The following is a 16275-nucleotide window of genomic DNA, read 5'->3' as shown; positions in this document are numbered from 1 at the left end:
CACGAAAGTTTCGCGTTTATTCGCGTAAGATACGCGTTTATTCGCGAAGGTTACGCGTGATATCGCGAAAGCTACGCGGTTTTTTTTTTTGCGAACGTTTCGCGTTTATTCGCGAAAGTTTCGCGTTTACTCGCGAAATTTGCGCGTTATATCGCGAAAGTTTCGCGTTGATTTGCCAAAGTAACGCGTTATATCGCAAAGTTTTGCGTTTTTTCGCGAAAAAAAATATTAAATTTTTTACCTACGAAAATGAGCTTAATGGGCTTTCGTATGTTTCGACCTATCGCCATTTAGGACTTCTTTTATCACAAAAATATAGATCGGATACATTATATCAAACTGACACTCCGTTCGCTCTCTTTGACAAACTGTATTCTGTAAAGGTACATGTATGTTCAGCAAACTCGTGCATCATTCTGCGTGATAAACACGCCGTAGAAGCGTAGTGCGGTCGCAGTGATAACGCCGTAAGGTCTCCAACAGCGCCACGACAGCTCCGTTCGCGCGCTCAAGGAACGCAGCTAATCGAAGTGTAAACGCAGTGATAAGTTAAGTGCGCTTGCACTTACCTAGTGTGTTATTGAAAAATTAATTCCTAATTAAGAAAACAAATTTTCGTTTCCAACAACTTTCAACAGTTGCATTAGATCCGATCAAATGAATTTCAGGACATCTGATTGGATAAAAAACGTGTTTCAATAAATAGTGAAGCAGTTTTATTTCATTGTTATTTAAAAAACATCATGTATTTTAATTGAATTTGCTTTCTGATTACTTTTCGAAAACACTAAAGACGTTTTTCCTCCTATTTTCAATTTGAAATTTCGTTTTTTAGATTTCTTCTCAAATCGTAGCCTGACATACTCATACCCAGGTCATTTCGTACCCAGAATTCAAATTAATTATCAAAATCCAAAAAAATTAAATTGAGTTACCACCAACAACTAATTCAATAAAAACAAAGGATAATAAAAACTCAATTTTGTGGACATCATAAACTTTGACAGACTTATTGTAAATTATTTCCCCATTCTAACCCCCCCCCCCCCCCCCCCCCCAATAAAAACAAAAATGTGTACACCATTCGTATATGATTAAAAATACAATAAATGTTCAAATTCCTCCCAATCTGCCATGAAAATTAAAGCAAATAGGTAAATTATTTGGAGCAATATGCATTATAAATACTTAAAAATTATGCATAGTATGAAGTACTGATTAGCATTCACAATCATGAATTTTAATATGCATCGCACACAAAATGTAAGACATTTGTCGGACAAACTCAGATTAAATCATATACCCAGTATGTACATTATACATTAAAGACATAATGGCACCTTATGATGTGAATTAGCTAAGGTTTATCTCAATTTTTAAGTTTTAATGCACAAATCAATCCTTGAATAATTCAGTGTTTGGATGACAAATTTTAGTGAATTTAGGGACTAAAAATAATCTCAATATCTGTTCATACAAGTGAAGTATTCTCGAGATAAATTGATTTTCCTATTTTAAAAAAAATATACATTAATCTTTAATTCATGTTTTATGCATACATTTAAAATAAGGCAGTAAAAAGTTAATATACTTTATGCTGGGAAATTATCCAGAGATCTGCGATGTAGATACTACATGTAGCTGCAGCCAGGTATTGTCCAATATATGTATAAATTACTTCAGACTAGACAATAAGACATTAAAATAATATACATGCATACTGAAAGAATCAAAATACATGTAACAACAACAACAAAAATGCAGCTAAAATCTGTCTTAAGATTTTTTGCTTCATTATAAGACCCCTACCTCCGTTAGCCAAGGGTTTGTGATATACAGGAGCTTCACGGATCAGAAACCCTTGGCTTACGAAGATGAAATATTTCAGCGTTTAAACAATATTTAATTACATACCAGAATGGAAATTTGTTTACAGTTTTTGTATTTGAATCCCCCCCTCTCTCTCTCTCTCTCTCTCTCTCTCTCTCTCTCTCTCTCTCTCTCTCTCTCTCTCTCTCTCTCTCTCTCTCTCTCGTTTGGCTAAAACAGCGGCTGTTAAATCAAAGTCTATTGAAATTTGTATAATAGCAAATAATATAAACTAAGATCTGGATGATAGCATTTGAAAATTGTGTGAGGTGTTCCAAGAGACTTCCGAATAGAAAAAAAGATAAATGTGTTTTTCGTTCCTCTGAAAATCTCTGAGTGAAAAAAAAAGGATAAAGTTTTAATGAAGGATTTCAATTGTATTTCTTTTAGATGTGTATGTTTCTATAAAAATCGTCAAACTGTGATGAAAATAGTAGCATATCAGGGCTTGGATAAATTTAACAAGCAATAAGATTAGAGTCCAAACAAAACAATATATCTAGCCCCATTTATACCGAGCGCGGCGAGAGGCGGGCGAATATAAGAAAATCAGTGAAAAATGAGAGTTGAATCAGGGGTACTAAGGGCTAAAAAAAAATTCTTCCAGCCCTGGGCGCCCCCCACATTGGCAGCCATTTTGTTTTTAAAAAGTTAGTTCGATCATTGATTGACTGGTACTTATCGATGTTAATTGCCCCTAAACTCGATTAAATAAGTTCCAGTGTTTCAATAGAAGTTAATTTGAATTAAAAGAAATTGAAAAAGAAACCAGATAAGTTTCAATAGTGCTTCAATCAAGAAACACGACTTGTTCTATGTATGTCTAATTAAATTATCAGATGGAAAATAAAAACATTTACGTTAAGGAACTGATCTTTTAGATACTGAATTAAGTATTCAATTTTATTACCGCGGCATTTATATGTTTTAAATTGATAAACAATGAAAGAAGAAATAAAAAAAAGTTCGGAATAACGTAACTCTCTTCGGCTATTTCCGAGACAAAACTTGAACGTTTTACGTCTGAAATATGAAGTCATAATGTAGACGGAGCACGCGACGTTTAGTTTAACTTTGACGAATGGTATGAGTAGGCAACCATACAGGCGGATCCTACTGTGTGCGTTTTAAATACATTGTAGATTTTATCAAACAAAAACCAAACTGCATTGTGTTAAATCTGCGCTCGGTCCAACGGTCCCACCGTTTACATATTACCGAGCGCAGCGAGAGGCGGGCGAAGCCCGCCTCGCGAAGCGAGGATTAATGGTAACACGTATATATAAGAAAATCAGTGATAATTGAAAGTTGAATCAGGGGTACTAAGGCCAAAAAAAGTTTCTTCCAGCCCTGGGCGCCGCCATATTGGCAGCCATTTTGTTTTCTAAAAAAGTGAGTTCGATCATTGATTGACTAGCTGGTACTTATCGATGTTTATTGTCCCTAAACTCGATTAAAATGTTCCAGTGTTTCAACAGAAGGTAATTTGAATTAAAAGAAATAAAAAAAGACACAAGATAAGTTACAACAGTGCTTCAATCTAGAAACACGACTAGTTCTATGTATGTCTTATAAAATTATCAGATGTAAAATAAAAACATTAACATCCAGGAACTGATCTCTTAGATACTGAATTAAGTATTCAATTTTATTACCGAGGCAGTTATAAGAATTAAATTGATAAACAATGAATGAAGAAATTTTAAAAAAATTTCGGACAAACGTAACTCTCTTCGGCTATTTCCGAAGACAAAACGTGTACGTTTTACGTCTGAAACATGACGTCATAATGTAGACTGAGCACGCGACATTTAGTTAAACTTTGGCTAATGATTTGAGTTGGAAACGAGGCGGTAAAATGGGTAACCCGGGCCGGTGCAAAATAAAAGCCGGGGTATATCGGCAATCGGCAATTCCAAATAAAAAATCGTTTTGCAGCAATATTTACAGCGAATACAAATATACCGGTCCGTAAAATATCCTGAAAATTTTTATGAGATTGTCAGATTATTAACTGCCAATCTTTTGTTTTGCCCCGGCCCGGTTTTGCCTACCCTTTTTACCAAGACTCATGGATAAAGAACCCGAAGCTATAAACTGATTGAAACACGACTTTCTTTTATTATTATTTTCGTAATAACTCAGATTTGAAACAGAACTACCCCATATTTTTGCAGTTTATATTTTCCTTTTCATAAGGATTATTAATGCTCAATTACATTGAATTTGACTCAGTTGTTCTTGAGAAGATTTTTAAAAATTCACCCCCCTTTTCCTACAGTTTCGAGGTTTTCTCCGCTTTGAATAAAGAACGGTCTTTCATTTTTGCAATTTATATTTGCCTTCCCATAAGAATACTTTGTGCCAAATTTGGTTGAAATAGGCCAAGCGGTTTTAGAGAAAAAGTTCAAAATGTAAAAAGTTTACAGACGGACAGACAGACGGACGACGGACAAAATGTGATTAGAATACCTCACTTGAGCTTTCAGCTCAGGTAAGCTAAAACGCATTTTATAGTTTATATCAATTAATATTTACATCTCTCTGGGTTTTAACAAAAAAGATTAATACCTTTTTATTTTTTATCGAAACGTGAATCGATTGATACCCGTCAGCATAAACTGTGCTCAACCGGTTTATCTGTGTGATTGGGTGACTATAGATTTCCTACCTTAAATCAACTATTGGAAAAACTTTTCATTTTTTATACTCTTCAATTTCGATCTCCAACACAAGGAAAATAAAATATTAAGATATAACTTCTGTTTGAAATAGTTTATTTTGTCTATCAAAAAAATCAAAACTTTGACAAAACGGTACAGTGTTGACTAGTAAAGCAAAACTCTTAGTCATACAAATAATTTTGAATTTGTTTTCTTTATCTCATTTCTATATATGGTATTAAATTTGAAGAAAAAAAATAGTCAAAATGGTCTATCAAAATGAAAACAGTTGCCATATGAGGAAAACTAATGGAATTAAACAATGAATTTAAAGTTGAAATGAATGCATTTCGGGTCTGGAATTAAATGCATGAAAGGGAGAGAACTAGATAGATGAATCAATTTGACAACGGTTCCATATACGGATTTTTTCCCATCAACTTTACACAACCTGTGCATCTCAATACAAAGTTTTGAATGTTAAAATTTTTAAGCAATAAATAAATTTGATAATTCATCATGTTTTCCCCTGAGATTTACAGGAATAAGGAAAGAAACAACTACATGCATCATTTCTTTTTTTTTTCCAGAAACAGAATGAAATATTTTTTGCTCCTGAGATAATGGCAGACCATGTTGGAAATTTACCAAAAAAAAAAAAAAAAGAAAAAAAAGAAAAATAACGAAATAAAACAACCCTTCTTTAGATTATCAGTATCAAATATTTGTAGATGTTATGGGAATGTATGATGAATAAGCTCTCCTATAATAAAACTAAAGTGTCATATGACCTAAATCTCAAAATATGTTGATACATGATAACATCACAAACTGATTACTAATGCTTTGAGGGGTGGATCCATATTTTTTAAGGAATTAAAAATCATCCTTTTCTTTATTTTCCTTTGCTTGAGTTCTTATTTCTGTCATTATAATTCGCTTTCTTTTAAATTGTTGTTCAGTTCTTCAAGTATCAATCTCTTCTTTATTATTGCTGATTTCAACTCCACTCCTTTGAGTAATGGATCCACTCCTGATAATTCAATAACATATTCCATTACACCTTTTTTCTGATTAACATGATAACATATGACACACACACACACTGACTAACAAACATACACACTGATCGTACATGATCCTCTCTTTCTAACAGTGAAAAACTAACTCTCTCTTTCTTTCTCTCAAACAAGTTGCCATGTTTGTAAATATTGCAAAGCCTCTTTTCTGTATTTAAAAAAGAGTCCTATAAAGAGTAATATATTTTTTTGAAAAAAACGCCTTCTAATCTTTTTGTAATTTTTCCTCACAAAATCAAAAAATCTTTTTTTTTTGAGTTGTTGTTCCATGGACAAGAAATATAAGTCTACTTTCAGAAGCTACCGATAACATTTGGCACAAAATAAAAATATTTGTTGTCAGTAATATGAAAACTTGCATTTTCTTTACATATGTTAAACATTCATACAAGTGAATTTTTCATACAAGTAATTCCATTTAAATGGGGAATATTAAAAAAAATGTCACTAATGCTTAAAGTTAAAAACATCGGACATTAGATTTGATAATCAGTCTTCAAAATCAACAAAACCATCACAGTACAAAAAGTATTCAATATCACAAGATACAGTGCTTGAAGTACCAAACAATAGTTCAACTAACAGGGAAATCCCCTGGTGGAAAGTCGACCAATCAAAATGCGCCTAAAACAACGTAAAGCTCTGAGTCTGCAACAGACTTCTATAAATAGATCTCACTCTTGAAGGAGGGTGACATTATAGTGACACTGGTGTGATGTTTAAAACTTCTAATGATGGGTGTTTCATTAATATCTGAAAATAAAACATACACAGGTATTAACTACCATATCATAATCATTTCTGGCTAATGCCATAAAAATACAGTTGAACATCGATATCTCGAACACTGATGAATCAAAAACAATAGATTTGTTGAAGTGATTTGTAAGACCCATCCAATTATTTTTAAGTATTATACCCTCAATATCTCGAATATTCAGGTATTTCAAAGTCTTTAAACAGTCCCATCTAGTTCGTGATAACAAAGTTTGACTGTATATGATTTTATCTTTTTCCAAAGAAACTTAAAGAATTTTTTTTATTTCAAATCATATTTCTAAAATCTTTCATAAAGAATTACACAGACTCTGATACTTTTATGCTTACAAAATCAAGCAATGAAAGAACTCTACACAAAATCTGATAATAAACCAAATTTTGAGAATTACATCAAGCTACAGTACTTTTTTAATTTCATTATTTTGTAAAACACAAACTATTTAAACATATTTTTTTCCATTTTTTTTTTCATTTGACATTATCAAATGTGTGAAATGGGAAAATTTTATATCCCTTTCAAACAGTTTGCTTTAAAAATCATCTATGGAAATAAAAAGTAGAAAAAACAAGAGGCCCATGGGCCACATCGCTCACCTGAAGAGCAGTTCCTTGTAACATTACATTCATAGCATATGCTTTTTCTATTTTAAACATTGAACCCCTTTCTGGGGACCCAGTAATGGTCCGAGGTTTATGGTTGGCTTGAACAACATAAATAGTAACATAGGAATGAAAATGTGTAGCACTGCGGTGGGACCGCACGTACACAACCTGAAAAACTGAACGTAGAAGAGTTCCACTTCAAGAGGAATAACTCTCAGACTCTACAGAACATTTAGAAAGATAACTCTTGGTTCCACTACATTAGAGTTTACACAATTTGAGGATCCTTGCATAGTAATCTCACAAACTGTAGCATTATAGTTCTCGAGAAGAACTTTTTAAAAACATTTTCAATATATCTTTCTATGTTAAACTTTGAACCCCTTTTGGGGCCACAGTATTAGTCCAGTGCTAAAGTTTTAATTATTTGGAATCTACATTATTTAAGGATGCTTGCATAGTTATCTCACAAGCTGAAGCATTATAGTTCCCTAGAAAAAGATTTTTCAACATTTTCCCTCTATATTTCTATGCTAAACTTTGAACACCTCTTGGGGCCCCAGTATTAGATTGAGGTCACGGCTTTTATAATTTCGAATCTACACTATTTGAGGGTGCTTACGTAGTTATCTGACAAATTGATGCATTGTAGTTCTCGAAAAGAAGATTTTTAAACATTTTCCATATATACCGGTACTTCTACATTTAACTTTAAACCCATCTTGGGTCCCTAGTATTAGTCCAGGGGTCACTATTTTAAAACTGTCGAACCTTCATTATCCAAGGTTGTATGCATGATAGTAATCTTACAAATTGATGCATTGTAGTTCTCGAGAAGAAGATTTTTTAACCTGTTACCTTTATATTTCTATAATAAACTTTGACCCCATTATTGGTCCGGGGGTCACGATTTTACGAATTAGGAATCTACATAAGCGAAGGATGCATGCAAAGATATTCCACTAACTAAAACATTGTAGTTCTTGAGAAGAAAATTTTTAAACTTTTCCTTTGTTTTTTAAAATGTTTAAATTTTGAACCCCTCTTGGTGCCCATCAATTGTCCGGGAGTTACAATTTTTTGAATCTACATTATTTAAGGATGTACATGTATGCATAGTAATATCCCAAACAGTTGCACGATGGTTCTTGAGAAGATTTTAAAACATTTTCCTATATATGTTAAAATCTAAACCCCTCCTGGGGCCCCAGTTTTGTTCGGGGGTCACGATTTTTACAATCTTCACTATATATACAACCTTTTGTGTATGTATTGGCATTTTTGGTGCAGTGGTTCTTGAGAAGAAAATTTTTAAACATTTTTCATATGTAGTTCTATGTTAAATTTTGATCCCCGCCTGGGGCCCCAGTTTTGGTCCGAGGGTCACGATTTTTACAATTTAGAATCTTCATTATACATACAAGCTTTTGTGTAAATATTGGCATTTCTGGTGCAGTGGTTCTTGAGAAGAAGATTTTTTAAACATTTTCCTATGTATTTCTATGTTAAACTTTGAACCCCGCCTGGGGCCCCAGTTTTGGTCCGAGGGTCACGATTTTTACAATTTAGAATCTTCACTTTATATACATGCTTTTGTGTATGTATTGGCATTTCTGGTGCAGTGGTTCTTGAGAAGAAGATTTTTTAAACATTTTCCTATGTATTTCTATGTTAAACTTTGAACCCCGCCTGGGGCCCAAGTTTTGGTCCGAGGGTCACGATTTTTACAATTTAGAATCTTCATTATACATACAAGCTTTTGTGTATGTATTGGCATTTCTGGTGCAGTGGTTCTTGAGAAGAAGATTTTTTAAACATTTTCCTATGTATTTCTATGTTAAAATTTGAACCCCGCCTGGGGCCCCAGTTTTGGTCCGAGGGTCATGATTTTTACAATATAGAATCTTCACTTTGTATACAAGCTTTTGTGTATGTATTGGCATTTCTGGTGCAGTGGTTCTTGAGAAGAAGATTTTTTAAAAATTTTCCTATGTATTTCTATGTTAAACTTTGAACCCCGCCTGGGGCCCCAGTTTTGGTCCGAGGGTCACGATTTTTACAATTTAGAATCTTCACTATGTATACAAGCTTTTGTGTAAATATTGGCATTTCTGGTGCAGTGGTTCTTGAGAAGAAGATTTTTTAAACATTTTCCTATGTATTTCTATGTTAAACTTTGAACCCCGCCTGGGGCCCCAGTTTTGGTCCGAGGGTCACGATTTTTACAATTTAGAATCTTCACTATATATACAAGCTTTTGTGTAAATATTGGCATTTCTGGTGCAGTGGTTCTTGAGAAGAAGATTTTTAAAGACATGCACCCTATACTCACTGTTTCGCAATTATCTCCCTTTTGAAAAGGGCTGTGCCCTTTATTTTAACAATTTATAATCCCCTTTCAATAAGGATGCTTTGTACCAAATTTGGTTAAATTTGGCCCAGTGGTTTTTGAGAAGAAGTTGAAAATGTGAAAAGTTTACAGACGGACGGACAGACGGACGGACGGACGGACGGACAACGGGTGATCAGAAAAGCTCACTTGAACCTTCGGTTCAGGTGAGCTAAAAAAATAAACCATAAAAATTCCTGTAACACACTCCTTACCTATAGTAGTTTGGCTTGAATGGACCAGTTTTATTCAGACCTAAGTATTTTGCCTGTTCATCAGTTAATTCTGTTAAGTGGGCATCAAATGTAGGCAAATGCAAACTAGCTACATATTCATCTGAAAAACAAAACAATCATGTTGTATACAATTTGTGTTTAGAGGGGGAAGGTTTCTGGTCTTTTAATTTGGGGTTCTGATTTATTTTGAGGTCTTTCCAACAATGTTTTTTTCTTTTTTTTTAACTTAGAGATTTAACTTTTATTTCATTATTCACAATCATGAACAATTTCAATTCTTGCTGATTGGAACTTTGAACAAAATCTATGAAAACACTGTTATAATCTAAAATATATCACTAAAATGTCATTAAATTAAGGATTTTAATACAACTACTCTTTTAATATACTACAACAGCATTAAATATTGCACTTCATGATAATCTGTTTTTGTTTATCCCTACAACTGCACTGAATTGTACATTTAATGCCCCAGTCACACATTCACGGATTAAATGCCGGATTAGCTACGGAAGCGATCCGGAATCATTCTTGGCGATATGTATTGACCCGTGGCTTTTCTGTCTGTTATCGTATCCAAGCGTAGCAATACTTGTATAGCTGCGACAATTTTTGAACATGTTCAAAATTCCACTACGGATGAAACCACCGTAGTACTTCCTTAGAAAAACTTACTAAACCGTTTTAGAACGTAGAAGTCCGTTTTAACTCCGTATAAATCTGTAGTAAGTCGTATGTATCAATTTGTATCCATTCCGTAGTGCATCTGTACTAACTCCGTATCATTAGATTTTCCGGTGTCAACCGTGGAAAATATTCCGTAGTAGAACCTAGGAGTTGATCTGTGAATGTGTGACTGGGGCATTAACAATTATTTGATTTTCCGGTGTGAACCGTGGAAAATATTCCGTAGTAGAACCGTGGAGTTGATCCGTGAATGTGTGACTGGGGCACAAAAACAAGTTGTCATGAAATGCAATATTTAATGCAGCTGTAGGATATTAAAAGAGTAGTTGTATTAAAATGCAAAATACAATGACATTTATGGTTTTTTCCTTAGTCTATAATAGCTTTTAAAGTAAACAAATCACATTGTTCATTTTTAGGTGCAAAATTTACGATATGATTTGTGTGCTTAAAAACTAAGCAAACAACCATTAATTTTTACTTCAAAATTTCAGTATTTTCCTTTATTTTTATAAAGAACTCTTCTTCTAAAAAAAGTAAATACAGTCTAAAAATGGCAACAACCATCGAGCCCTCATAATCACAATTGAAGCACAACGTACCCATTTTCTTTGGCAGTAGGTAGACATCTTGCTTGTATCGCCCCTGGGGTGCGTTGTACAATTCAATCAGGGCCAGGGCCTGTGTAGCTGAGGTGATGGACACCACAAAGGAAGGGACACTGGAGCAGCTCAAGTTCACCAGACGACCCTGAAAGGTCATTTATAAAGGTCATTTGTGAAGGTCATTTCAAGGTCCAGTCTTAACTATAAATAGTTCAACCATAGGTAAATGGAATCAAAATGCATTTACAGCTATGCACAATATTTAACAATGATATGAATATTGTTAACATTGAACATATATTAAAATCATGTGCAAATTTTTGTTTTTCTCTGGCCATTCTTTGATAAAGAATCAATTGACAGATATTTAAACAATGAACACTTTTTACACAATCACAGTGTTTATGGCCGTCATATCTAGTCTCAAATTTTTTATTCTATACCTAATTGATGGATACAACTTGAATAAGTGTATTTCCTTTACAGAATCATTTTTGATAAAAATAAAAAAGTCTCAATTTAGATGCCTATAAAACACTTGACATTTATCAAACAAAACTGGTGCAAAGTAGAGATACATAAAATCTGGAATTCTTAAAAGAGTTATTTTTCAACCAATGTAGATGCTTATAACAAGTATGTATACATTATATAAATAGTGCCTGTTTGGGAGGGTAACAGTTGAAATTCGAGAAAACCATTGTCAACCGACGCGAAGCGCAGGTTGACAATGGTTTTCAAGGGGTGTCAATTTCAACTGTTATCCTCCCAAACAGGCACTATTTATTTTGTTATACTGAATGTCTTAAATTTTAAGAAAATTTTAAGCGCATAATTTTCACGCATGTAACAATTTGTAATGTTACCCGTTGCTAAGTGCGTTGCTAACGCTGAGGGTAATAGAACTGATTATGAACTGCGTCTTAACCAATCAGATTTCAGTATTTAACATGAAAGTATAACAAAATAAAATATTCAACATTACATGTATTAAATATTAGTACTTTATGCAATTAATGATACATGAGAAATTCCACAATGTAGTATCAGTAACATTCATAGAAGGATAAAGCTTTCCACACACCTCGGCTAACAGGATGATCCTCTTGCCGTCCGGCCAGATGATGTGATCTACCTGTGATCTCACCTTCTCCCACGTCAGGTCCGGGGTACGCAGCGAGCCCTGGATAAAGCATGACATCACAGTTATAGGAGGAAGTCATCAAGTTAAAGAAGCAAAAAAAATCACACAGAATTGACTTGTCAGAGGATAAAATCTTTGAAGTTTCTTTTTTTCCACCCTTTTGATAGAAGATTAAACAACTGAGACAAAAAAAATTCTCAAAGAGGAAATTTTTAAAAGGTTTCTATTCCTTTTCTTCCAACTTGTAATTTTCTTCTATCTATTTTTGGTTGTTTAAGCTAAGTATAACAATAGAAAAGATAACAAATTAAGTGAGACATAAAATAGTAAATAGCTTTACGTTATTGTATTCAAATCAAAATCAATATGCTGAGTATTTCCTTAACCACACTGAGAAATTAATGCGTATCTACATGAAACTTGGGTCTCCCTTCCTGTGTTTCTTTACAAGTGCATATGAACAGTAGATTTCTTATTAATGTGAGTAATTAATATTCATGTAGATTCCTAATTAAATGTGAATAATTCATATTCATTTAGATTCCTAATTAAATCCAAGAAATCAATATTTCACAGATTTTAAAAATCTCAATAGCCTTTATTGGACAATTGTAACTAAATAAAATTTTATTAAAAATTTGGTGTTCACTATTTTTATATTTGCACAATTTGAGGCAAAACGGTCGAAAAAACACGGAATCAAGTACTTGCGTAAAATAAGGAATCTACAGTAGTGACACAGACAGTGACATAGACGGTGACAGAGACAGTGAGTTACTGACCACATCAATCTCTGTGTTGGAGTGGCCCATGTTACACACAATACAGCCCGTCTTCATCTTGTCCATGTGGTTCCTGGTCACCACATTCTTGTTTCCTGCAAACAAAATAAAAACCAATTCTTACGGAATCTTTCACCAAAATGTCATACTTTAAAAGACTCATTGTAAGCATTAAATATGAAAAAAATTGCAATATCAGCTTGGTTTTCAACTACCGTATATAAATTTAACATTTCGTAAAAAACTTTATCAGCTAATTGCCATGCTGGTACAAACAATCTTTAATTGTTATTGTGTCTTTATATTGATGAGTTTAAGAAATAAATCAAGACTATGAGACTAAAACTAATGGTAAGCAAATTCGCAATAACTGTCTTTTGCTGTATTATATATTGGATATATAATAAATCATTGAATTGTATTTCTTAGTTCAGTTTCGGTGACAGGGGATAGAAATTTTTCAGACTTTACCTGTACAGGTAATAAGGATATCAATATTTTTGACAACCTCCTCTAGTCTGGTAACACGGAATCCATCCATACTAGAAAAAAAAGGGAATTTAATTGTAAAATCTTGTGACAAAATATTATTTGCCTATTAATCATTACCAGAAAAAGATATTCATACATGCAAGTAGAAAGTTTCCAATATTTTTATATTATCAAGGAAATTTACTTTGAAAAAAAAAGAGAAAATTCTTTAACTGAAAATCCAAAATTTCAATACACATCTTCAATAAGAAATACAAACATTTAATGACAAAGAGAAAAACTGCTGACATATTCAATATCAATCGACTCACCAAGCTTGGAGGGCACAGATTGGATCAATTTCAGCGACCAGCACATTACAACCAAGTCCCTTCAGGGCCGACGCACAACCTTTTCCAACCTGGTCACAAAATGTTGCAAAAATAAATATTAAGCAAATGAAGGAATAGCAATTCTGAACAATTTTATTATTGAATGCTTTTCTAAAACTTTTCAAGAAAAAAAAAGAAGAAATGAATTAAAAGAAAAAAGCCCACTTCAAATAATTATATCATTGAAAGTTGTGAATTTTATAAAAGAATAATTTTATTATTGAAAGTTTCTTCATTTTGGTCAAATTTTTACCAAAAGTTGTAAGAGTTATTCCCCTTTGACTAACCTCGCCATATCCACAGATGATGATCTGTTTGCCTCCAAACATCACATCCGTTGTGCGTTTCAATCTGAAAAACAAGAGTTCATTCATATCAATCACCAAGATTATAACAATGTTATATGTTACAATTTACTACAAAGTGAAAGATATTTGTATCGGGAAACAGTTGAACATTTTCATTGTAATATTGAGTAAAATGCTAAGCTTTAATAAAATTGTAAAATTTAATATGCTGCATTCTCACAAGAACTACATGTAGGTATTTCAAACATTTTTATCAAAAAATTAGTTGAAATAAATGAATTTTAAGTCGGAAAATCTGTAAACAAACTTACGCATCCAGGATGGATTCACGGCAACTGTACAGGTTATCAAACTTTGTCTGGAGATAAAAAATAATAGGATGAAAACCTTATAATACAAATGTTCTTAAATATACAAAAAATATAAAAATAACTTTCAATGTAAAAAATAATAATAATAATAATTGTTTCCATTTCCCATGTTGAACAGTACTGAAAAATATCATTTTGAAAGCGTAACACCTGGTACTATGACTTTTGCTGATTATCTTAAGTTGTAAATTACGTAGTGTTTTTATACCTCAATGAAAAAGGAAGATAAATGAACTTCAGGTACCCAGGTACATTCAATCAATAATGCAAGCCAAAGATGACAATTGCGATTATTTAAGTGAATTTAATTCGTTGGAAGACATCGGTTTCTGGACTAATCATATAACACCAAGCCTTCAGTATATTGACCAAGAGTTACCTACCTTGGTGACAGAGTCATTGACGTTCATGGCAGGCACGGTAAGTTTTCCGGACTTTGAGAGCTGATACAGACGATGGACACCAGTTACGCTCTCCTCCACAATCCCCTTGATCATGTTAAACATGGCGGGGTAGCGCTTCAACATCAGGTGGGTGGCATCCCCTCCATCATCCAGGATCTAAAAGATTTGTCAAACACACAAGAAGGTAAAACATGTGGTCAGAGTATTAACATTTAACAAAATCATAAAAAAATTAATTATAAATTTTTTATTCATTCTCTTTTTATTTTGCAGGCATTCTGGACATATTTCATAAGTCTGGATATGGAAAAACCTCCAAAATATAGATTATTTTTTTTGGAAAATGACAATTTTGAACACTTTTTCACCTTGTTTACTTAAAAATTAAGCACGGATTTCATTAATATCATTTATAGGCCATTTTAAGAATCCTCACAATATTATTTCATAAATATGTAAGCCTATTTCACTACCTAGATCTTCACTTTAATAGTTAAACCAGATGATGAGTTATTACCATGTTTGGCTGCCAGCCCTCCGAGTTGATACATTTGTCAATGCACCACCAGAAATCCTCCTCAGTCTCGCCCTTCCAGGCGTAGATTGAAAATCCCGCCTCTGCGAGCGCAGCAGCCACCTCATTCTGTAATCAGAGAATATGACAGTAATTCCAACTACAAATTGTGTAAAAAATAAAAAATAATACTTATACTACATATCCCTAAATTGGTATAATCAATTTGAAACTAAATAGTTCCTTTTCATACAATAATATGCTCAACAGAAATTCAAATTCATCACTCTTCAGCATCACTATATAATAATGACAACTTATGCTCAAACCTAAAGTCTCAAATATGACATTTTAATTAAAAATTATTATACAAAAATTTTTGTAGTGGACCAAATTAATATTCATAAAAATCTTTTTGAGGGCACCTCTCACTAACATGTCACACACATATTGACCACAATTTCCTTCTACTGAATGATTTACTCAAGAATATCATCAAATAAATAAATCATATCCCCATAAACCATTAAGTGGGCTGGATGATTGTGACCATTTTATGACTTTTTAAAAGAGAGATAATATGAGACATTAGAATTCGCCCAGTCTTAAATTTGCCCACTGACAATGAAGGCAAAAGAGGTCCGAAACCCCCCCCCCCCCCCCCCCCCCCCAAAAAAAAAAAATATGGGTATACTTCCCTGTATACAGTGGATGAATTCAGTTACACTGACATATTGCAAGAGACCTGAGCAAGCTGACAATTTGATGACCAGTAAAAGCAATGAATAACAATAAGTAGAGCCAAGGTCATAGGCAGCATACTATTGCCCTGCTCCCCCTCCCTCCCATTGAATATTAGCTGTAACCGGGGAACAATGTCAGAGGATTTTCCTTTGTGATCTGAGAATTCAGTATCAGCAGCAAACTCCTACAGGGCTGATAATTCCAGGAAAACCTTCCAGACCTTTTGATTGTTTG

The 16275-nt window shown here is 33.3% G+C and overlaps 1 protein-coding gene across 8 annotated transcripts in view; it reads right to left on the bottom strand.

Annotated features, from left to right (window-relative positions):
- Window positions 1-4629: 4629 nt before the first annotated feature.
- LOC128158025 (S-adenosylhomocysteine hydrolase-like protein 1) overlaps window positions 4630-16275 on the bottom strand; it is a 38359-nt gene continuing 26713 nt past the window's right edge. For 6 of the 8 annotated variants that reach the window (XM_052820690.1, XM_052820695.1, XM_052820696.1 and 3 more), the window contains 11 exons: window positions 15301-15426; window positions 14763-14939; window positions 14320-14366; window positions 13988-14051; window positions 13641-13729; window positions 13309-13379; window positions 12838-12932; window positions 11996-12094; window positions 10909-11056; window positions 9599-9719; window positions 4630-6364 (listed from right to left, as the gene is read on the bottom strand). In XM_052820690.1, the coding sequence (XP_052676650.1) occupies window positions 6358-6364; window positions 9599-9719; window positions 10909-11056; window positions 11996-12094; window positions 12838-12932; window positions 13309-13379; window positions 13641-13729; window positions 13988-14051; window positions 14320-14366; window positions 14763-14939; window positions 15301-15426 (1044 nt within the window). In that variant the 3' untranslated portion in view covers window positions 4630-6357. Of the gene's footprint in view, window positions 6365-9594; window positions 9720-10908; window positions 11057-11995; window positions 12095-12837; window positions 12933-13308; window positions 13380-13640; window positions 13730-13987; window positions 14052-14319; window positions 14367-14762; window positions 14940-15300; window positions 15427-16275 lie in introns of those variants that run through there. The other 2 variants (XM_052820691.1, XM_052820694.1) reach the window with 1 other exon arrangement.

The sequence above is a fragment of the Crassostrea angulata genome, chromosome 8, assembly GCF_025612915.1.
Source record: "Crassostrea angulata isolate pt1a10 chromosome 8, ASM2561291v2, whole genome shotgun sequence".
Lineage (NCBI taxonomy): Eukaryota > Metazoa > Mollusca > Bivalvia > Ostreida > Ostreidae > Magallana > Magallana angulata.
Note: the sequence above shows the minus strand (reverse complement) of the source record. Positions and strands in the feature narration are given on the sequence as shown.